At 29.5% G+C, this 23,840-nt stretch overlaps 2 protein-coding genes across 5 annotated transcripts; one reads left to right on the top strand and one right to left on the bottom strand.

Moving 5' to 3' along the window:
* Positions 1–3,163: 3,163 nt before the first annotated feature.
* Positions 3,164–6,204, top strand: Ccz1 (vacuolar fusion protein CCZ1). 4 transcript variants are annotated; one of them, XM_072907984.1, is made up of 10 exons: positions 3,164–3,500; positions 4,137–4,227; positions 4,286–4,379; positions 4,509–4,715; positions 4,831–5,006; positions 5,101–5,244; positions 5,317–5,462; positions 5,531–5,795; positions 5,876–6,003; positions 6,073–6,204. In XM_072907984.1, the coding sequence occupies exons 1-10, from the start codon at positions 3,422–3,424 to the stop codon at positions 6,123–6,125; spliced, it is 1,383 nt and encodes a 460-aa protein (XP_072764085.1). In that variant the 5' UTR covers positions 3,164–3,421; the 3' UTR covers positions 6,126–6,204. The 4 variants fall into 4 exon arrangements, with proteins under 4 accessions (XP_072764085.1, XP_072764084.1, XP_072764083.1 ...); XM_072907983.1 differs by having other exon boundaries at positions 3,167–3,496; positions 4,133–4,227; XM_072907982.1 differs by lacking the exon at positions 3,164–3,500 and adding an exon at positions 3,791–4,025 and having other exon boundaries at positions 4,133–4,227.
* Positions 6,205–6,483: 279 nt separating this feature from the next.
* Positions 6,484–10,140, bottom strand: LOC140674450 (28S rRNA (cytosine(4447)-C(5))-methyltransferase-like). Its single transcript, XM_072907981.1, has 7 exons — positions 10,058–10,140; positions 9,363–9,465; positions 9,098–9,240; positions 8,537–9,009; positions 8,100–8,463; positions 7,519–7,887; positions 6,484–7,012 (listed from the first exon to the last, which is right to left on the bottom strand). The coding sequence occupies exons 2-7, from the start codon at positions 9,463–9,465 to the stop codon at positions 6,548–6,550; spliced, it is 1,917 nt and encodes a 638-aa protein (XP_072764082.1). The 5' UTR covers positions 10,058–10,140; the 3' UTR covers positions 6,484–6,547.
* Between the last annotated feature and the right edge of the window lie 13,700 nt (positions 10,141–23,840).

The following is a 23,840-nucleotide window of genomic DNA, read 5'->3' as shown; positions in this document are numbered from 1 at the left end:
TATGCCTTACATGAGTAACAAAGACAGAATGACACTGTTAGCGCTAATAGTATCTCCCCGAATGCGCCCTTAGTACATAAAGTTTGAGGACACTTTATATAAGCAAAATCTAGAGAGTTAGCAGTCTAGTATTATATAGAAGTTTGTGGTGACAAGCGGTCTTTGACAGGTGGGATTTTGAGGCATAGGGTATAATAACGGGTATAGAAAAGAGAGAGAGAGTAAATAGGCGACATCTGGAAGGAACCAGAAGAAGCTAAAAATAGGAATAAAATGGCGGACGGGGACAAGGTAACGGCGGATACGCAAGCAGGATGGGAGCTGGAATTGACATTGGGAAAGGAAGGAAAGAAAGGAAAAAGAAGGGAGAGGGGATAGGAGAGCAAGAACAGAAGGTAAAAGGGAGAAGGGAAAGAGCGGGGAGTATGGAACTGATTGAGGAGTGGTTTAAAAGAGAGATGATTCGGAGGATGAGGAGAAAGGGGCGGAAGGGGGGATTAAAGCCTTTCAAAAAGTAAGAAGATACAGAGGTCGCCGGTGAGAGCAAAAAAAGAGGAGGGGAATATGGAGCTAATTTTGCAGGAAATTAGGACCTTAAGGTTAAAAGGAAAGAAGGATAGGGGAGAGCTAAAGGGAAGGATAAAGGAGATGAGAAAGGAGATGGGAGAGATAAAATAGGAGATGAGAGCGAAAGAGATGGAGTGGAAGAAAAAGAAAGAGGAGTTGGTGGGGAGGATAGAGATGTTAGAAAAGAGGTGGAGGGTAAGGGAGGAAAGTAAGGAGGGGGCATGGAAGAAGGTGGTGGAGAAAAGAGTGAAGAGGTTAGAAGATAAAGGGGAAGAGGGAGGGGGGAGTAAAGAATTATCATCTATATAAATTGTGGACGTAGCACGGACACGAACCACTAAATTGTAGATCTAATACGGACATGAACCAATGGCCTGTATTATCATGGCATCGAAAGTGGATGTAGCCATTTAGTTCCAGGCGCCGTAAAATAGATGTACGCAACGCTAGTGTCCGACCAGGTTCGACCTAAAAAAAGCGTTTCAAGGAAAATTGTAGCGTCACAGTTTAATCAGTTACGACAGTAGCGTCAACACCTTTGATATTGTGGTTTATGAATCACATGACCCATCGCCATATTCTTGGTTGGAAAATGCGCCAAGTATAAATGTGAAATGAAAAATATTAAAAGTAAAATATTTTTATTTAAAAATTAAAACATACTAAAAATTAAAAGAAATAATATTTTGAAGATTTATTTATAAATACTTTCTTATATATAAAATATATAAATAAGTAAGATAATAAAAAAAAACATACTAAAAAGTAAATTATATATATTTTATATACGTATAGAATAACGCAAATGAATAAGATTTATATATACATTTTATAAAAGAATATATAATTATAAGATAATTTATTTTGTTCTTAAAAGTATGAACAAAATACACATAAATAAAAAAGTATAAATAATTTCCAAATTCTTTTTTTATTTCTTAATTTATTATCAAAAAAGTTACAAATAGTTGAAGTGTTAAGGCACAAATAATTATGTTCACATCCTGATGTTTTGCATTCAGCAGAAAACTAAAAAGATCTAAAAAATAATGAAAATTAAAAATAATAAAATAATTTAAACTAAAAATAAATAATAATAAAATTATAAAATAACAATAAAATAATAAATTAACAATGAATTAAAATTAAAAATTAAAATAAAAATTTTACCTTTTAGGATCTTTCGAAAATAAAAAAAACTAATTCCTTTTGTACCCGTAACATTTTTACAATTTGTTACTGCACAAATATATCCGCCCAATTTTATTTTATATAAATAGGCCTGTTCTCCATTTACTCTGACATAAACAACGCTGCCATATTGTTAGTTCGATTTTTCACGCATGCGCACTGCAACTCAGGACCCTGATTTTCGTCTACTGTCGTAACTGGTTAAACTGTGGTAGCGTGGCCTCTCTCATGCTTCTCTCTGATAGAAGTCATTGCCCTCACCACCGTTACATTCCCTCCTGTTTCTTTATACTCTTTGGCTATCGCATTTTCCGATCTCTTATGCCCTCTATTCTTATATCTCTATAGTTCGAGCGTCAACATGAAAAGACACTTTAAGCTATATGAGCATCGAGTATTTTCTTTATTTTTTGCTTTTCAGATAATGTAAAGATGGATTGTGCGTCTGAAAGAATAGTCATTGAAGATGAAAGTGAGAAAGAGAATGAGAACATTGATGATATCTGTCATGAAGATTATCCTCCACTTTATATAAGCAAAATCTAGGGAGTTAGCAGTCTAGTATTACATAGAAGTCTGTGCTTTTACCTAACCTAACCCATAACATAGGGCGTTTTCCAGCAACGACAGACGACACAGTGTCCATTAGTGTGAGGGAGAACATTCGTTGTGTCTCACTTACACTAATGGACACTGTTACACTGTGTCGTCTGTGTCTTTGCTGGAAAACGCCCATAATATAACTAGTAGGAGCACTTCGAGCTTTTTCGGGGTTTGCGTCGATCCGTTTTGCGCATCCGCCATGTTTTTGGAAGGAACCAATCAGACAATTGTTGTATATGTGGTAGTGTGAAATCTGTGAGAGTGCATCACAGAGGTAACACTATAATATATTTGTGAATATAAAACTATAAATTATTTCTATTTCTTTTATTTTTTACATAATTTTGTAACTTTTTCTTAATTTTTTAAAATTTATAAAATTTTTATACATTTCTTTCACGGCATAAATGTAACGCAGATTCCTTGAACGATTGACATGCCACTGAATATTAGTTCAAAAACATGGCGAAATACTACGTGATTAAAGACAAAAAGATCAAAGTGCCGACAAAGAGTGCTCCTATTAGTTATGGGCGTTTTCCAGCAAGCGACACAGACGACACAGTGTAACAGTGTCCATTAATGTAAGTGAGACACAACGAATATTCTCCCTCACACTAATGGGCACTGTGTCGCCTGTGTTACTTGCTGAAAAACGCCTTATACTATGCGCATAATGAACATACATAAAGAAACTGATTGGTCTATAAACACATGCATAAAGAATTCAACCAATCGAATTCCTTATGTATATGCATTATGCGTTATGTAAAAGTGTGTGCGTGGACCTTTAGGCTGCGTTTGAGAACTATGCTCGCGCGTTTAAAGTGTCATTCTATCTTTGTCACTTACTGAAAATTGAACAAGGATAGACATGTGTTAGTGTGCGTATGAGTGATGTTTTTGAATTTAGTTTTAGTTATAAGTGCAGAGAGCTGTCAGCTGTCAGTGATATGTTTCAATGAGTAACAATTATATCTTACGTTACATTACATATTTATAATTAGCTATATTTTAATAATAAATTTATTAACAATAAGCTTATTTTCAAAACAATAAAATGACTTCGAAGTCTGAAGTCATGTTGGAACACTTTTACATTTTTAATGGTACATACGCTAAGAAGGAAGGAGAGGCGAGTAAATGCAAATATTTATTTCTTTGACATATGTATACAGCGTGGACCAATAACTATTAGCACCTTAAATATCTTCGAATCTGTAAGGTCTAGAAGAAAATCTATACAATTAAAATTGCACGATACAAAGGGGGCTTTTATATGCCGATAAAAACGTTTGTCCAGGTGGAGGCGCTTCAAAGATATCAAGGTCATTAATGTTTTTTTAAAAAATGTTTTTCGAAATATTTTACGACATATCTTGTATTTTATGTCAAAATACTGCAACTTTGAAGCCTTATAACTCGAAAAGTATTTAATTAAAAAATATTTTATTATAGTGTTTCAGAAAGCTCTCGAGATAAGCTATAAGAATATGTAATAAAAAATAAAGGTTTTCATTTACAAAACATTAATGACCTTGATATCTTTGAAGCGCCTCCATCTGGACAAACGTTTTTATCGGCATATAATAGTCCCCTTTGTATCGTGCAATTTTAATTCTACAGATTTTCTTCTAGACCTTACAGATTCGAAGATATTTAAGGTGCTAATAGTTATTGGTTCACGCTGTATATGTATCAAAAAGAATATCTCTTTTTTTCTAATTATTAAAACTTACACAATTTTATGACATAAATATATATTTTTTAGGAAGAAAAGAAAATATTATATTATTATCCAGAGAAAGATTTAGATGTTCAAATAAAAAACATAGGACTCAGCGAAGCAATAATCAAGTTTACAGAGTATGTATTATAATTATATTTATTTCTATAAAAAATATTTCTATAAAGATTGTTATAGATCGTTTAATCCTGGTCAACCCTGTGATTATTGTCATACACACAAAACCCGTCAAATATACTATCAACCAGAACCTAATTTTTGGATGGTTATGGTAAGTATATTTTAGACTAATATAGTCAATAATACATTGTAAATAGTAATATATTTATATAGTTTTCTATATATATATAAAGCTATAATTTTTATGTTGTATATTCTAAACTGTATCTATATTTTATAGATTGTTGGTGTACCATACATTTATAAAGAAGGAGATGGTAACAAATATCAAAACGATGAGGTATCCAGTAGCATTTGCCAAGCTATATTGAAACAGACGTACATGATGTTTCGATTATTTATGGGCTCTTTTGAAACCATCATTAATGATCCTGAATGTGGTTCTATCATGTTATTAAAACTTAAACTGGAACATTTTTATTCACGAGTAAGTACAAATGTACATTCCTGTTATCCTATAATATAATTATTATTTTATTTAATTTTATTACATCAATATGTATTCTTACATGTATTATATTTCTTTTTTTAATTTGTTTCAGTATCTACTCTCGTTAAAGTTAAATAATAGTGATATTTTAGATGTTTTTCAAGGTTTACAATTTTTACCTCTCGACAAAATCACATTTCTAAGAGTACAATGTTTCATGAATCTAGTAGAAGCTATGTTTACGCAAATAAAGTACACAGCATTTCTTTATAATGATCAGGTTGTTTGGTAAGTTAAGTGTTTTATATTATATACATATTATTTTTATGATAATAAATTTTGGATAATTTTTAAGCAACTTCTGTATGATGTATGTTCTTAGGAGCGGATTGGAACCTGAAGATATGCAAGTAGTTTACAATTATTTAGTGAGCACTCTTTTGCCAGCTCATCTTGAAAAAGAGTTGCATGGCGGCTCCATACCTAGGAATTCTCCTTCACCATTCACAACTTCGCATTATGGAAAGTAATAATATACGGATATACTTTGATTTTATTCGAATATATTTTATATGTCATTAAAAATACATTTTTGTAGATTTGTTACCGGGCCTGCTAGTGTTAATGAGCCTAATTTAATTGGAAAATCACCAAAAGTTTTTATCAATTATGCTACTAAACCTATATCACTATATCTAGTAGTGTATCGAGCCTTAAGTGCTACAATATGTCTCTTCGTTGATAGTAAGTGAATTATTTAAAATTTAGTTAATTTTTTTAACGTGAAAATTAAAATATTTATATTTTTTCAGGGAAAACTAGTTTATTAATTGATTTTTTTAAAAGCTTAGATAGTTTTCTGGGTCCACAGTTAACCACATTGGTCAGCTCTGTAGCTGAACAATGTTCTAAACATGTAACAGTCACGCCAGAATCCTGTACCAAGTATCTGTATTTCAATAAACTAAATTTAGCATACAAAAGTACAATACATTTAGATAACAGATGTTGTTCTAATGTACTTACCACACCTGAAGTGTTGAGAATTATCACTGATATATATAATGACAGAAATAGGTATAAATACATTTCTAAAAATCATAATTTTATGTGTATTCGTAAAGATACACGAGACTAATTAATAATTTAATGCTTAGATTAAACGAGGCTGGAGAAATAATTATAAAGACCATAAGTGATTATTGGGTTGTTGGAAAATTATCTAATTTGAGGGAATTTTTTGTTATCATACAGCAGAAAAGTGCAAGTATTATAGAAATTGATGGTAAGTTCAATATGTGATCTATGATATCCAATAATGAAATCAAAATAATTGCATAAATCTTTGTTATAGATGAAGTGAAGAGACTTTGTGAGAAGCAATTGAAAAGTATTTTTTTTCACTAATAGATATATAATAATCAATGAAAATAATGAAATCACAACAGTTTCTCTTATTTTTATGAATATTAAAATAAAAATAAATTTTAGGATAAATAATTTCTCAAAATAAAACAATTTGTTTTATTTATGCTAATTACACAAAAACAATATGCATTTTGTTAGATAATATCTTAATTATAGAAAGTTGTATATTTTATTGAATTATATATAACAAATCATTAATTTTTGCTATAGGTATATGTATATTTATGTGTATCTTTTTATACTATTCTCTTTTACGGAAAGTTGAACTCTTGTGTCTGTGAAATAATATTGTAAGGGTAGGACATAAATATAGTGAATAATATAATGCTATAATGTATCATGTAATAATTGTGATAATATAATTCAAATTATAAACAAAATTGTATACATTGATTACGAAATTAATCAGATGTTTCTTTATTTGTATTGTTTTGATTAGGAATAACATTGGAGAATTTTTTTAATTTTGCTACAAAAAAACCATACATGTTATGCACATGTGGATAATATCTTTTAGTTAATTTTAGCGAAGGATGAAATCGATGTTGTCTGTAGCTCGTGAAACCATCAGTTCCGAATTCTAGGCTAGTGGGTAATAATTTAACATTACGCTTCTTAAGAGCATAATCTATAATCCACTCATTTTCTTCCGGTAGAATCGAGCAAGTCGAATAAACAATAATACCACCAGTTTCTGAACGAGCATTAACGCAATCTATTGCTGCTAGCAACAACTCTCTCTGTAACGTGCAACAACGTTGAATATCTACTTGCTCTTTATTCGTCTTCACGCTAGGATCCTTTGCGATTACTCCTGTGCCTGTGCATGGAGCATCCAACAAGACTCTGTCAAAGCCTTTCATAATCTGAAAATTGTTATATTCATTATATAGGGTTTATCAAAAGTATGGAAACCCTTTAATATTTCAAAAATACAATTTCAAAAAAGAAAAAAAAAACAAGGACTGAGGACCATCACCCCCTCTTTTAAATGATTCAAAACTCTACTTTACGTGTATTACAATAAATGCTGAAAGTTGCTCCTTTACTTCCTGACAATATGCCAATCTTTGATAGAATGCACAAATGGCTCTAGTTTATTTTAGTACAAGAATATGCAATAAAAAATAGAGGATTCCATTTAAAAAAGGTGACCTTCATGTGACTTTGATGCTATTCAAGGTCATAATAATGCTATGTAATGCGCCACATAAACCTTATAACTTTTGTATGAAATTTTTTTTCTTTTTGAAAATACATATTTTTTTGAAATATTAGAGGATTTCCATACTTCTTAAAAATCCTGTATAATTCTTAGAAAGAAAGATCTTTGTTATGAATTATAAGCATTAATAAAATCAAATTATTTTACCATAGGGAATTGTCTTCCGTCATAATTGCAAATTATGGAATTTACAACACCAACTCTGTGAAGGTTGCCAACGACAGCTTTTAATCGATCTTTATTTACATCGTTGGCAAACAACGTTCCGGTATTTTTCATGAGTGCAGCAATGTGCGAAGTTTTACCGCCCGGTGCGGCACACATATCGAGAATTCTTTCATTTTCCTTTGGGTCCAGCACCATAACAGGTAAGAAACTGGCAGCACCTTGTATGACATAATGTCCAGCTAGATATTCTGGTGTTGCACCCATGGGTACTTGCGAAGAATACACTACCAAACCAACTTTCGTCCATTTCCCTATAGGATCGAGATTAACACCTCTATTGATTAAAGCCTAAAAATAGATTCATAATTTATATATAAATAATTTAATATAATAATTTAATATAATAACTTAAAAATTATATTTGTTGGTAAACAAATTTTTATATATAAGAATATACACTTTATGAATATAATTTATAAATTAATGTTTGCTTATAAATAAATTTATATATAAATATATACTTTATGAATATTGGTTTACCATACAAAATATCAATGTACCTCTGCTAAATCTCGTCGTCGCGTTTTCAAAGTATTTGTGCGGATGGTCATAGGTCTTTCTACTTCGCTTGCTTCTAAAAATTCTAATAATTCATCCAATGGGAACATTTGCATCCATTTTTCCATCAAGAAATCGTTATAACTATAATATGTACATAAATCTCGTCGTAATAATTCAATATATTCAGAACGCGACCTATTTTCCACCCGTAATCTCTTAAAGTCTGATAATACCATAATAACGTCTCGTATTCGTTGCTGAATATCTTTTAAATTAGTAACATTAGCAAGTTCTTCCTCAGTTGGAAAAGAGAATACACTTTGATGAGCAATCATATTATCCATTTCTTCTTGTGCAAGCTTTCTATTTAAAAAAAGACAAAAATAATTTAAAAAAAAAAAATTTTTTAAATATACTAATTGAAAAATTTACTCACTCTTCTTCTTGTTTTTTCTTCTTTAATTTTTGATTAGCTTTTTCTATTGGAAATACATCATCATCATCATCATCATCATCATCATCATCATCATCATCATCATCATCATCATCATCATCATCATCATCATCATCATCATCATCATCATCATCATCATCATCATCGTCGTTATCATGACTTTTATCATCTGTCTCTTCATTTATTTGCTCATCAATAGATTCTTCCTCCTCACTGAATAACATTTCTTCACTATCACTTTCTGTATTATTCACAAACTTCTGTTTTGCTTTTTTTAATTTTGCTACAAAAGATGGTTTGTCATCATTCATATCCTCTTCATCCTGTTCCATTTGACTATCCTCAACACTGTCATCAACTTTGTTCTCATCTTCATTATGATAATTGTTATCAATAGCTGATTTTAATTTCTTTTCCTTTTTCCTTTTTAGTTTCTTCTTTAATATATTTTTCTCCTAAAGTTAATTAAATAAAAGATAGTTTTTATATATCAAAATTAAGATAGAATAACATATTAAATTTATCATATAAAAAAAAACATACATTTTTAAATTGTGTCTGTTCTTCTTTGGGAATGGCTTTTTTCTTGAGTGATACTTTTGTATTTTGTTGCAGTTGATGATTCTTTAGAAATCTTTTCTGTGCCCTTTGTTTCTGTCGATGACTTAACTTACTTATCTCTTTATCTATAATGTAATAAATAAGTTAGTATTGAATAATATTATAACTATAATTATATATTATAATTATATAACTTTACACAAATGTTAGTAAAAATTTGATAATACATTGCTGTCTTTTCTCATACCTAAAACTCCCTTTGGAAAAGTCGGATCACTCTGCTTTTTTCCTTTTTTTCCATATCCAGTAGAAACTTGGGAACTTTCATCAAATTTTGCTTTACGACCCATCTAATAATAACAAATAAGATAATAAATATAAGTATTCAATGAAGATTTTTGTTTTATTAGGCTGATATTACATTCATATGACAAAATATTTATTGAATTTATCAATGAGATATCAGATAGAAAATTCTTAAAATCTTGATAAAAACTTTTTTGACAAATTCTTTAATCAATAGCCAATCGTGCTTCATCCGACAAACTCTTATTTTACGAGAAATATACTATTATCCTTATTCAATGATTACTTATTATACATTCATATATAACATACACATACCTACCATACAACAAACACATAGTATGTATTATACATAAACAAGTTCAGCAGTTAATTTTAAATTTTATTTCATAAATAAATGATTTATATATTCTGGTTTTATTTTTTATTTATAAATCTAATTATTGTATAAACAATTCTATAATTTTAACTTCTACATGTACATAAGAAGATAAAAAAATATCACTACACACGATATTAATAAAATCGAAATTAAAAATAACTTATACTACTTTATTATTAGTTTAAAATCTAAATTATATTTTACAATTATATTTTATCGAAATGAATCATTGTAAAATTGCCATGAACACATACCTCAGAATCTAAATTCTTCTCTGTATGTTAGAACTCGAAAAAGGTTAGAGTCCGAAATCAGTCACATGGATACACAAATATAGGAATATATAGAGAGTCACTCCTCTCTCTTATCGACCTTTATGGTACGTTTTCATGCGTCGTTCATCGCTCGTTTTGAACGATAAACAAGTCACGTGACTGAATTGTCACTACTTCAACACCATGGGTTGAACGGGAACTTAAGACGATCTTAAGGGTCTATCGGACCGACGAGAAAATTCCAGCGTCACTGTCACCAATATTGAGAAATGAATTCTTATTCAATGATTGGTGTATGTCTGTATACGTACATCATTACATTTCAAGAGAGACAAAGACGACGTTATTGTCTTTTATTGTCTCTCCTTAGCAAACGGTGCTTCCAACATCGATTCGTTAGCTGTATTTTAGGTACAGATAGCCATATTCTAATTTTTCGTTTTCAGCAGCGAAAAAGTTATGTTTCTTTATGAATTTTGTTTTAAAATGTTTTTTATAAAAATTAGAAGGGTCGTAAAGAGCCCGATTTTGCAATTTGATTTTTAAAAATTTATAATAAATTTAATTCGAATGCAAGGAACAGCTACACCTGATCCACGGTAACTCGCGGTCAGCAGCACATTTTTGGAAATTTTATTTTGACCTTTTTTCCAAAAAATCGCTCTTTACGACCCTGCGGACAATGTCGCTGATTAAAAATATCATAATTTTATTGCGATTTTCTCTAAATTTTAGCTGTAATACGACAAAATGGAATCCGTAGTTTGCAGCCGGCCGATAGGAGTCTCCACAGTGTCTCCGGTAGACCCTTAATATAAGTCTCTATTTCTTTCTAGTGGGCGTGACTTACGTAGCAAAGCATGCGCGCTGCATAGAACGCACTCACATCAACAACACGCATACTATGACAACACGCTCTGACACCGGTTATTGGTCGCTATATTTCTCCTACTACTCTGCGTTAGAAAGAGATAGAAACTCATATTAACGACAACTGTCCTTTTCTCAGTGATGGATACCCCCACTACCTTCATGAGCAGTCTATTCTAGTAAGTCTATGGTATAGGTATATATAAGTTAGGTTAGGTCACGGCGAATCCACGCGAGTAAAGCGCGCGCGGCGAGAAGGCCGTTCCACCGCTATGCGGTTACTAGGTGCGCTACTCATACGCATCTATTTCCAGTCGTAGACCGCTCCTCCTATCATTCAATGAGTGCCTAGTAACCGCGTAGCAGTAGGATGGGCCTTCTCGCCGCGCGCTTGAACTTACCCAGATTTGTCAATCTTTGTTAATTAATTTCTCGATAATTATTTTGAAAATCGAAAAATGGTAGAGAATTTTTCTACTCAGTTTGACTTGCTCTACCTGTATATGAATGGTGAGGCGGTTATTACCGGACACCCTGTATACGGGGTGTTTTATTTTAATCGAAAATATTTCAGAAAATAATGAAAATTCGAAAAAATGTTTCAGACAAAAGTTGTATGGTTTCTAGGGGAACCTAAGATAGTGCCATTAGTTTGACCTTGAAGAGTCACTTGAAGGTCACGTGAAGGTCATCTTTAATTTCTTAAATGGAACCTACTATTTTTCATTACATATTCTTGTAGCTTATCTCGAGAACTTTCCGAAACACTATAATAAAATGTTTTTTCATTAAATACTTTTCGAATTATAAGGCTTCAAAGTTGCAATATTTTGACATAAAATACAAGCTATCTCGTCAAATATTCATTTTTCGATTATCTTACTCTAATACTTTTATGCACAGAATAATGAGACGAATTAATTGGTGTAAAGAAAACACATGGTTATCTTTAAGAAAAAATCTGAATTTGCAACTAGCAGTTACACATTTTTACTTTAACATAATTATGTGTTTTAATTACGGCAATTGATTTATCTCACTATTCTGTGCATAAAAGTATTAGGGTAAGATAATCGAAAAATGAATATTTCACGAGATATCTTGTATTTTATATCAAAATATTGCAACTTTGAAGCCTTATAACTCGAAAAGTATTTAATGAAAAAACATTTTATTATAGTTATAAGTTAGAGATTAAAGTCACTAGTAATTAATTATAAACAACGGGTTAATTAAAATGACCTAACTAGCCAAAATTATTCAATTTATTCACACGACGTTTCGACCATATGGTTGTGGTCCTTTTCAAGTATAAACGTAAATTAAGAAAGAGAAGAAAGAATCCAATGGGACATGTTTAAAAGTAGAACTTTATTATGGAATAATTAAATATGTTACTTAGTTAGATTCAACGGTTATTAAATTTGAGATGAACACAAACAACGAGACACGTCATGTCAGCATGAGTTTTTAAACGAATTTTATTATAGTGTTTCGGAAAGCTTTCGAGATAAGCTACAAGAATATGTAAACTAGTAGGTTCCATTTAAGAAATTAAAGATAACCGTCACGTGACCTTCAAGTGACTCTTCAAGAACAAACTCATGGCACCATTTTATGTCCCCCTAGAAACCATACAACTTTTGTCTAAAACATTTTTTCGAATTTTCATTATTTTCCAAAATATTTGCCTGAGGCAATTAAAATGAAACACCCTGTATATATAATTTATTATATGTAAATTTATAATATAATATTTCTTAGATAAATATTATTGCAAACATTTATTTTAAATTAAACTTTTTCATATTTTATATATTTCCTATACGTTTTACCCTAAAAAATATAATATAATTATAAAATTTTGATTTTGAAAATTTTCCGAAATATTTATGTTATGTTGCAACAATTTTGCTGATATTTTGTGGATTTATATCTCTGCAATATTTTTGTAAGTGTATGTTTCATTGCAATTTGCAATATTGCAACATTGCTGCAATGGTCTGTGCTGTATGGGTGTAAACGTACGGAATCTGATATCACTGAATATATGTCAAATCGTATTGCATATATATTTCTGTAACGTGAATACAATATTTACAAGATATTGCAGAATATTCTTTTTTGCACAATACTTTTATTTGTCAAATTTTTGAACAATTAGTTTAATGTCTGAATTTTCTGTATTGTATCAGAAATTAAACTAATAGAAAAATATATTTAATGTTATTAGTTTTATTTTTGCAAGCTTTAGATACTCTCATGAAGAAAAATTGAATACAGAATGGATAACATAGTGGATCACATATCGGTAAATGAACGGACTAGCGAAAGATATGTGATTGCATTATAATATAGCAGAAATATTTTGCAATATCTTCAATAAAATATTAAATTTATAATATTTACACAATATTGCTGCAATATTTGTAATATGTTGCAATATTTATACAATATATTAGCAATATTTCGTGCTTTCGGGGATGTGACGACACACAATATACGTTTATACTGTGTTCAAGTTTTTTTCATGAGAGTACATAAAGTCTACAAAAACGCAGCTAGTAACATTAATAAAATATATTTTTCTCAGTTTATTTTTGATATAATCCCAACACAGCAAATTCAGATATTGAACAAATTGTTTAAAAATGCGAACAAATAATTGTCCGAAAGACTGAAAATTATTCGTTTATACACTCTAAGATGTGAAATAAAGTCTGCTTTTCATATATGAATAAAATTTTGAATTATTTAAATTTAATTATGTTATTATCAAGTGTTTTTGTCATATAATAGGTATAAAGTAATAGCAATCAGACAGCGCAATCTTGTTAAAGGCGAACATTTTTACGTTGCTATGACATTGCAACCATGTTGCAACTACATTGCGTAATTAATTTACAACATTACAATATTGCAATAAGATATTTTTGCAATCTTTCAGTGCTGTATAGGTATGTTTCAATGAAATTATTCTGCAATGTGTTTGCAATCTTGTTGTGCTGTATAGGAAAATTTGGATATACTTTGGTAATTTTAGAACAGATAAAATAGTGAATTGAAATGAAGGATTTTATTAGATTATAAAAACTTTTTCAATCAAAGTGATGATCACTCTCAATCCTCATACAGTAAGGGAATAAAGATGGTTTAAAAATTTTAAATTATCTGGCATAAAAATGTCAACTCATTTAAAAGTATTTTTAAAGACAAAAAGTGATTTTTGAAAGAGTTCATTACGATCCTTTCTCTATCGTCTTAAAATAAATTAAAAAGTTTTTTTTTACTGAACATTTTTAATTCTACATTAGGAGTTGTTATATTTATATGTTACGTTTTATATCAAGCAGGGAATATAAGAGCGTAAAACTATTATTTTTTATAGAACATGACTAAAGAGAGAAAGTTCGCAAATACGAAGAACTTTTGATTTGTAAATTTTTAATATTTAATCTAAAAATAACAAAATTAATTAGTACTAATAATTATTATTGCGTCAAATCCGAAAAAAATCCCAGCTACTTTTATTTTTGCAGCGACATTTTGCGATGTCTAAATCGGAGAAAAAGTTCGATAGCGCACGCGCGTATTGCGATAAAGAAAAAGTTCGACATTCATGACAGAATTTTAAAGTTTACGCCTGCGAGAATATGAATATTTAATGGCCGCTCCAGGAGGAAACGAGCAGTACACTAGCGAACGCGATTTGATTTTTTTCACGCAACGGTGATATCTAACAGCCGCGCGGTAATGTAATTTACATAGTACAAAAAAGAAAACATTCATCTCTCTTCTCTTCGTCCCCGCGACCCCGAAAGCATTTCAATTATACGAGATCTGCTTGTAGATATGTAGATTTATTTATTTCTTTTGACTTTTAAAAAGGTTTTGCAAAAACTTTACAGTATAATAATGTTATGTATACAAAATTTAAGTTTTATATAATAATATTTTCTAGCCTAATTAATTTTTATATATACTTGATATATAATTTATATATACGTGGATAAATTAAATTTTTGTAATATAATATTGCACTAGATTTAAATTATTTCTAGGTTATGTTTGAATTAATTTTATTTCCTCCTCAATTGTAAGTCTATTTTCTAATTTCTTTTTATCTTATTCTCTTTCTTTGCTCTCACAATTTTTCTCATCCAGCGCTGATTCTCTCTCCTTATTTCCCAAAACTTGAATTCATTCTTGAACTGTTTTTTATCTTTACAAATTTATTATTAAATGCTCTAATGTTTCAACTTTACTCTGACATATTTTACACATATTTCTTTTCTGTTCATACCAAAATTTACTACAGAGTTCTTCATTTTCACAGCTAAATCGCGCAATAATTTTTTGAAAATCTTTCTGACTTTATTTTGTTAAGTATTCTGAGAATATATAACTCTCTATATCTTTTATCATATATAAAATTCTGAATCTTATTTTGTTTTTAAGTCTCTACATCTTTTTCTGTCTCTTTTCTGTACCTTGAACTATTCTTTTCTTAATCTTTTAACTTTTATCCCAGACATTTCATTTCTAAAAAAAACATTTCTTCATCTGTCCTTCATTTGTTTTTTAGTTCCTCCATTTTTTCTATTTCTCTAAAACATTCCTTCAGTAAATTTTATTACTCAATTTCTCTGTAATTTTTTTCTTAAAATTTAACTGCTCTTTTATCTTTTTTTATTCTCAAAAGTGTTTCTGTTTTTTTTTCTTCTCTGACAATATAACCTGGCGTATTCCAACGTAGCCCTAGAGCATTTCTTTTTATAAATTTATCCTGACACCATCGAGATCTGTTTGTATTTTGTATATTTTGCTGCTAGAAAAAAACATTTCAGTTATCTGAATATATCGTAATTTTATTCTTGGCGAGATAATTGCTTAAATATATTTCGCGTATATTATGTATTCCTGTAGAAAGCAACAATTGTCATACAATGATTGTATCAATGTATGATAAATACATTCATTTTATATCTTCAGTTCCTATCATTATCGAACAATTTATTTAAAAACGAAGTATCTCTAAATAAATAAATTGTGTATCAAATTTTTTAATTATAATTAAATTTTTAATTATAATTTAATTATAAATAAAAATAAATAAAAAATAAATATATAACAAAATAAAATAAATAATAAAAATAAAGATATAATAAAATAAAATTGTAATTAGTTCTATTACCTAGTAAATAATGTGCATTGCAGTAATATAATAAGTAATACGTGCAGTAATAATGTGATAATAACAAATAATATAACGTAAATTACCTATATGATATAAATCTGTAATATATTATACATATTATTTTGCAATGTTACAACAGTATTATATTAAAACATTATTGCAATATAATATTGATGCAATATAATATTATTACATACGTGTTGCCTCGCTTGTGCTATGCGTAACTAGACGAAATTATCTCATATTCAAGTTTCCGTTATACGCGAATGCTTATAAATGGCGGTTTATACTAACATAAAATTCAAAATACAATATAATATCTTTTTCTCGGTTTAATTTCTGATACAATCTCAACAAGATATTCAGAATATTAAATAGATTGTTTACAATTGGATAAATAGAAAAACAATTATCCTTAAAAGATGCCTAAAAAATGACAAAAATGTCTTATTATTAAGATGTTTTTTAGCCTTATATGTTTGTTTAAAATATCTAAACAATATAATATATGTTATGTTACGTATGTTATATTTATGAGTGGGAAATTATACAAATAACCGGTAACTTATCGGTAACACTTATTCATTGTGTATAATATATATAATATTTTATTATACTTATATAACATTAATATAATAGTATTTACTGGGTATATACAATTTCTCACACATAATTAAATATTTCCAATTTTTTTCTTTGTATACTATTTGATAAATTACTGCCATTTTTACATTGCAAGAAATTATTATTATTATAAATATAAATCAAATCAGTTAAACTAATAAATAAATTAAACGTAATTATGATAACATAAAAATAAATTTTTATTTTCCGTCACATGTAGAGAATCGAAAGAAAAAATATATTAGCTATATAATTTTTTAATTGCGAACCATCTTCTAAAATAAAATTATAGTTAGTGCGATTATATGAACTGTCTCGCAATATTGTATTAAATTATATACTACATGTAGACAATGTAGACATAATCGGTAACGTAACAATGATCACGACTTCAATTAAATAGGTCATTCAATTGTGTAAGCGTTTCCTCGTGCGGAAATTCAGCACTGTTTAAGGAAAACCTTATGATACAATTCGACTATGCAGACATGTATCGCAGGACACCATTGAATTAGAATTCAAGTGCGCCTATAAATTGTTTAAAATAATTAAGCTCTCCCTCTCTACATAATTAGATCGAAAGCCCCCGACAAAATCTCGAGGCTAAAAATCCTCAGACTTTTCGACATACGAATAACGAATAAAGAGTTCCATTGTCCGGAAAAATCAAATTATCTGATCAATCGTGACTTAACCGAGTTTGTATGACCGAGTTTTTGCCGAAAGAATCATCTCAATCGGCCGTAGAAAATTTGATCGTATCGTCCGTGCTACCAACCAGTTGCTCGATTCAATAACCCAGTGTGAGAGAATATTCTCCCGTAAAGAAATGAATAAAATTACCAATAAAATTAACAAAGTTATATATTCGGCCGAATATGCAGGGTGTCCTAATAAAGGTGGGCAATCTCTCGTGGACATGTACAGCAGATAAAAACAACCCCATAAGTTCCTATACAATTTTTTTCTATAATGCATTTCTACCAAGATATTTTTGTCTCTAAAGTTTAAATTTGAGAATCATTTTTCTTAAATAACGTATATGTAATTTTAAATATTTATAAAGATATTAATATTTTAATAAAATACAATTAATATTTGTCTTATATATTTTATTTTATATGTTGTATATTTTTTTATTATATTCTACTGTACATTTATTTTATAAATTTTTTTATTTCATATATATGTACACACACACACACACACACACAGGGTGTCCTGAAAATGCCGGTAAATATTTTTATGGCAGGTTCTTTAGAACATTTTAGGACGAAAAGTTTAATTCAAAAATTCTATGAATTTATCTAATTTATCTAATTCTTTTATCACTTGTTATTTTGTCGTACCTGAGAGCGCGAAATCTCAGCCCTATCATTCGTGAAATATAATTACTTCCAGTTTAAAAACTACTGTAGCCTCAACATTTTTTAATTAAACTTTTCGTCTTAAAATCGTCTAAAGAACTTGCCATTAAAATATTTACCGGCATTTTCGGGACACCCTGTATATATATGTATATATACATATATACACACAGGGTGTCCTAGACTTACCGTATCACCTGTTAATGGTGTATTCCTGAGGCCATTTGGAAACGAAAATCTTAATACCAAAATGTCGAGGCTGCAATAGTTTTCAAATGGTAAGGGTTTAAAGTTGACCAATTAGCATGACAAACCTTCGCGCGCTCAAGCACGTCGCATATTGAAAGTGCCCTCACACTAAATTTAATTACCAACATTGAAATATTGATAAATTATGTATTTAATTTACTGTTAGGTTATTAGTAGTAATATTACTACTATTACGTAATAATTTATTGTTATTAAAATAATTTTATAAACTTATTTCTTTCATGTGCGGTTAATAAATTTGTTGTGCGCGGAATTACGAGGATTTTCTGTCATTGCGAGGATATTCTAATACCAAAATTTATTTATATATTCATATATTTATTTATATATTTATCTATTTATATATGTATACTTTATTATACGTATACCTGATACCTTATACAATATATTTATTTAAGTATAAACTTTTCTTTGGTCTATTTTTGTTGTTTTTTGACTTCTTCAGTTGTTTTTTCTTTTCAGCCGTTTCTTTCTTACAATTAATTAAAGCGTTTGGATAACGAAAAAAATATACAGCTAAATGAAATTCTACATAAAGAATTATGTCTACATCTATTGGCCTCTACATCTCGATAAGAGTTTTTCACGCTTACAAAACACAGTCATCTCGAGAACAAAGAATATAGGACACTAATAGGGACAAGTCTTTAAATCTCGCGGTATTACTGAATTCATTTTAAAAAAATTTAAAAATGCTTTAAAAGTGGTTATTGCGCTATTTTATCGTTATATTAAATCGATTTAAGATGTAATTTACATTTTAGATGCTTAAAATAATGTTAATCAATTTAGATATTTGAGTAAATTTCTCAAAATTGTAATATGCATCTTTCGAAAAATGTTTACTTTACTTTAATAGTAGTTAGAAAATAGAATATTTTTTTATATCATATACATTAATAGTTGAACCTAATTAAAAAAAAATATTTTTTTCTATTTATTTATTATTAGGTTTTTTATGGCTTAAGTACACTAATAAAGGGACAAGCACAGTAATAGGGACTACTATCCTAATTATAGACCTCGTTTCGCATCCGAAGCATGGGATGATATTGGTTGAACTTTGCTTCGTATCAAAAGTCAACCTAATATGAAAACGTATAATTATAGACTTCGCTTTTCGTAAAAAGTTGTAAACCATATAATTATAGACTTTGTTATGTGTTTGAAGCATGGGACGATATGGGATAAACCTTGTTTCGCATAGAAAGTCGCAAACTTATAGATTTTTATGTATTCAATATGCATGTATGTAATAATGTCATATGTGCAATTGTACTTTTGTATTTTTTCATGTGTGCAATAATGTGCGTAGGCAATGCGGATGTAGGCAATCGGGACCCCTCCCCCCCCTCCCAATGTAATGTATAATAGATTTAAGAATATTTCCAGCATTATTTATTTTCACGTTTTTATCTTGCATTATTAAATACATTTTTACGCCATATTGATTTAAAATATTTTCATTAAGGGAAATAAACACTGTGACAATCGAAAAAATAGCTTTCTTTGTGAATTTTTTGTAACGCCCTTAAAGCAAGTAGATAAATAAATGTTATTGCATTGAATTAGTTATTCTTTGAACTATATGAAAAATATTTTTTTATTTGGTTAAATACAATTTTATTTTGATATAAAATGTCTGCATCTAAAATTAAAAAACCTTTATTATAAATTTTTTTAAAGTATATGAATGTAGTTTCAATTAAGAATACGGAAATTTTAATATTTTAATTGTTCACAGAATGGCTTTTTTAAAGAAAAAGTTCGAAAATCGTCTAAAAAAAGTACCGTTTTTTTGGCATTTTTGGGGGAAATTTCAATCGTAAAAAAAATCCGTATGCTTAACTGAAGATATTATATTTAAAAATATTTTATCAAAATTTTAAATCATTTGAATGTAAATTGGCTGAGAAAAGTACAGGATCAGTTGTGAAAATGTCATACCTGTCTGGAACCCCGTATAACGCGCAACAAAAACATAGTTCTGGTATTTTTTACGAATTTCAGCATAATATTTTAGAGGAAATTATTTTCTCATATTATATTTTAAAAATATGTAAAAGATTGATTTTTTTACCGTCACAGTGTTTATCCTTCTTAAAAAAAATACATATTAAAAAATAATATACAAGAAACATTTTATGGATAAAGTGATGATCAATTAATAGAAGCGAAATAGAGGGAAAATTTATTTATCAAATGATATCAATTCTATTATATTTTTAAGTATATAATGTTCTACAGCAATTAAATAGATAATAAAATAATGTTACAAGTATTGCAAATAGATTTCACATACAGTGAATAGCAGTACATTTTCTCTTTCATTTAAAAGACAATACCTATCTCAAAAATATGTACTTTGCGCATAAAGAAGAAGCTTGTTTTGTAAAAGTAGAAATAGTAAGAAGTAAAACACGGGATTAGGAAAAAACCGTGCTTGCAATGGAGACGACTTTAAATGGATTTGCTTGTAGCAAAGTGAGCTTAGGTCAGTCGCGGCCGATGTAATCGCTAGAATCCATCCTGTTATAACTTATGCAAGTCCTCGCATAATCCAGGAGCGTCCACCTTCTGTGTTATACATTTTCAGAGCGTACATCAACGCGTTGAACATGTAAATTTCGTGGCGCTACGTGGATTTTCATTTCAAACGAAGGCAATGACTATGCGCGGTTGTAAAAATTTTCGTACGATGGATATTCATGGCTATCATCAAGCACGATAGTTACAATGAAATTTGCCTTCATGAGGCGTCTTTACCATGCATTAATAAATACATTTGTAAATTTTCTTCTCCATGCCATATTGATGGAAATATCAAAATATTTTTATAAATTTTCCATCCAAAAATTTTAAAAAGAAAATTTAATAAGTTAATATAATGTTAATAAAGCACATAAGAATGCATAATAAATTTTCTTAATTAAAAATTACAAAAAGTTTTTATATAATTTTGTTAGCATTTTTTATATCGTTCCGCACTTTTATAATAATTCATACGTTTTTATTATGCTCACAATTTTTGAAAAAAATTTTGTGACAGGGATTTACATGATTTATGATTTTTTATGAATTTCATGCAAATCGATTCGATTCGATACGGTTCGACCATAATTTATGTTTACGATATAAAATGGACATACGCGTGCACATGTACTATATTATATACTCGTTACAATAGCAATTTCGCAAATTATTCTCATTATGCAATCGCTCTTCTAACTTGATTACATATTAATTTACAATTATTGTTAAGTGGAGCATACATTTCATTCGGAGATTGTGGTTATTATAATGAATCGTTAACTAAAAATACGATTTAAAATGTGATTATTTCTAATTACGTTTGAGTTTAATCACCAATTACGTTTCTGATTTGCAATTCTGTACAATTCTGAAAAATTAGGAATACAAATTAATATGTATATATGAAATATTTTTCTTTTGAAAAATTATATTATAATTTAATACTATATATTCAAATATGAATGCACATTTTAATATCACATTTACATCAATTACATATTCGCATTCTATTCAAATTACTATTCAAATACTATCGCTAACTAAAAACATTGTAAACAGTGCTTTTGCTATTATTTTTTGCTTAACAAATTGAGTACTTTAATCAGTAGTTTCTTAAAACCTTCTCTCTGCTCGCGTTGACAAAATCTCCTCTCTCCCACAGTTTCGGTTTTTCAGTTTTGTTTTCTCTAAAAGTGAGAGAGAGAATGCTGGAAAAAGATTCGAGATACATGTTATAGCATGTGACGATAAGAGGATGAATGTTCGACTGTGAGAAATTTGTTCCGCGGAGAAGATGCAGAAGATAGAGCCGGATATACAGATTGCGCGCGCGCCTGCCCGGCAGGATAAACTTTCTGAAAATCGTCAACAATTTTTAACATCTGTTAAAAAAGAATAGGAGGGAAGCATTCTCGAAATCCTTGGGTCTTCCACTTGATGCCGTTTCTTTTCTTTTCTTTACCTACGTGCTATTCACTTAGCGTTCCCCTCGGTTTTTGCCAGTTTTTCTCGCAAGTTTTCTACCTCTGCTTATACACTCTGCCTCTGCCGCTCTGTGCTTTTATCTTGCTTTTATCTTTCTGGAGATCGAGAGAGAGAGAGAGAGAGAGAGAGAGAGAGAGAGAGAGAGAGAGAAGGAGATATGCGATGTGACACTCCCAGGTGAAGAATCCGCCATAGTCTTGTTTGACCCTTAAAGTAAAATTTGAGCCACATTTATTGAATCCAATCGATCCTTCTTAATTCCTTTTTCCATTCGCTACAATTATTTCTTTAGCATTAAGGTTCCTTTTTTTTTAATTTTCCTTTTATACAAGGCGAGGAAAAAATATGGAAACCCTGAAAAATCTCAATAAATATAAGTTTTACAGAAAAATGTTTCAGACAAAAGTGAGTTCGAGAGAAACATAAGATATCATTGATTTGACCTTGAATAGTTGCTTGAAGGTCATGCGAAGGTCACCTTCAATTTCTTAAATGGAACACCCTATTTTAATTACATATTCTTGTAACTTACCACGAGAGTTTTCCAAAACACTATAATAAAATTTCTTTTGGTTTCGAATTTCCTGAAATATTTTAAAGTTTGTCATGATATTTTTAATATAAAATATGAAATAAATGAAAAAAATGAATAGATCTTGCCTCGATGGTCGGATCCTCGATCTTGTCTTAGATTCTTTTTCTGTAAAACTTATATTTTTCGAAATTTTTCAGAATTTTCATACTTTTTTTTCACCCTAAGTCGCCGATATCGTACTCCTAAATTGTACTATCTTTATATTTTATAAAATCCTCTCCGAGGGAGCGTCCCGTTTGACCACATCACGTTTGACCACAGCCACTTATATCGACCGATGCCTAGGGTCATCAGCAATGATTAACCAATCAGAGAGCCTCATTTTAAACTGGCCAATTGGTGACGTGGTCAATAGACTCCTACTCAAATCCGAAAGCTTAGTATCATTTGTGCGAGATTCCTTTGACCTCATAAAGTTAGTAGAGGGAAGTAAATGTTTATTTAGTTTTATAAATAAGTTTTACCCACTTTAACATAAGTCATTTAGAAAATTATAATAGATGTATTAATTGGGTTGCTTATCATTACTAACTACATTAAAATTGGCATATTTGCTTGGCATAGTTTGAACATAACCTCCTTCTATGTATACTTTATTACCATAATTTGAAAAGCACAACTAGTCTCTTAAATCGTTCAACTTATTGGTTCTCTATATTGTACCGGTACAATTTAGAAATTTCTTTTCTTTTTTATAGAATGAGTCAAATGTGGGTACACGAATCTTGTGCTAACATTATTTCTAACAATAAGAAAGACTACGTCTGTGATTGTTGTTCTTAAAGTCCATAAAAAGAGAGAGAGAGAGAGAGAGAGAGAGAG

The sequence above is a fragment of the Anoplolepis gracilipes genome, chromosome 16 (genome assembly GCF_047496725.1).
Source record: "Anoplolepis gracilipes chromosome 16, ASM4749672v1, whole genome shotgun sequence".
Lineage (NCBI taxonomy): Eukaryota > Metazoa > Arthropoda > Insecta > Hymenoptera > Formicidae > Anoplolepis > Anoplolepis gracilipes.
This window is presented reverse-complemented; position numbering and strand designations above follow the sequence as displayed.

Coding starts and splice junctions, on each gene's coding strand:
- LOC140674450 (XM_072907981.1), bottom strand. CDS start 9,465: ATGGGTCGTAAAGCAAAATTTGATGAAAGTTCCCAAGTTTCTACTGGA. Junction 7,888..8,099: donor GACGACGAGATTTAGCAGAG/GTACATTGATAT, acceptor ATCTATTTTTAG/GCTTTAATCAATAGAGGTGT. Junction 7,013..7,518: donor ACGGAAGACAATTCCCTATG/GTAAAATAATTT, acceptor AACAATTTTCAG/ATTATGAAAGGCTTTGACAG.
- Ccz1 (XM_072907982.1), top strand. CDS start 3,894: ATGACCTTGATATCTTTGAAGCGCCTCCATCTGGACAAACGTTTTTAT. Junction 4,228..4,285: donor GCAATAATCAAGTTTACAGA/GTATGTATTATA, acceptor AGATTGTTATAG/ATCGTTTAATCCTGGTCAAC. Junction 4,380..4,508: donor CTAATTTTTGGATGGTTATG/GTAAGTATATTT, acceptor TATATTTTATAG/ATTGTTGGTGTACCATACAT.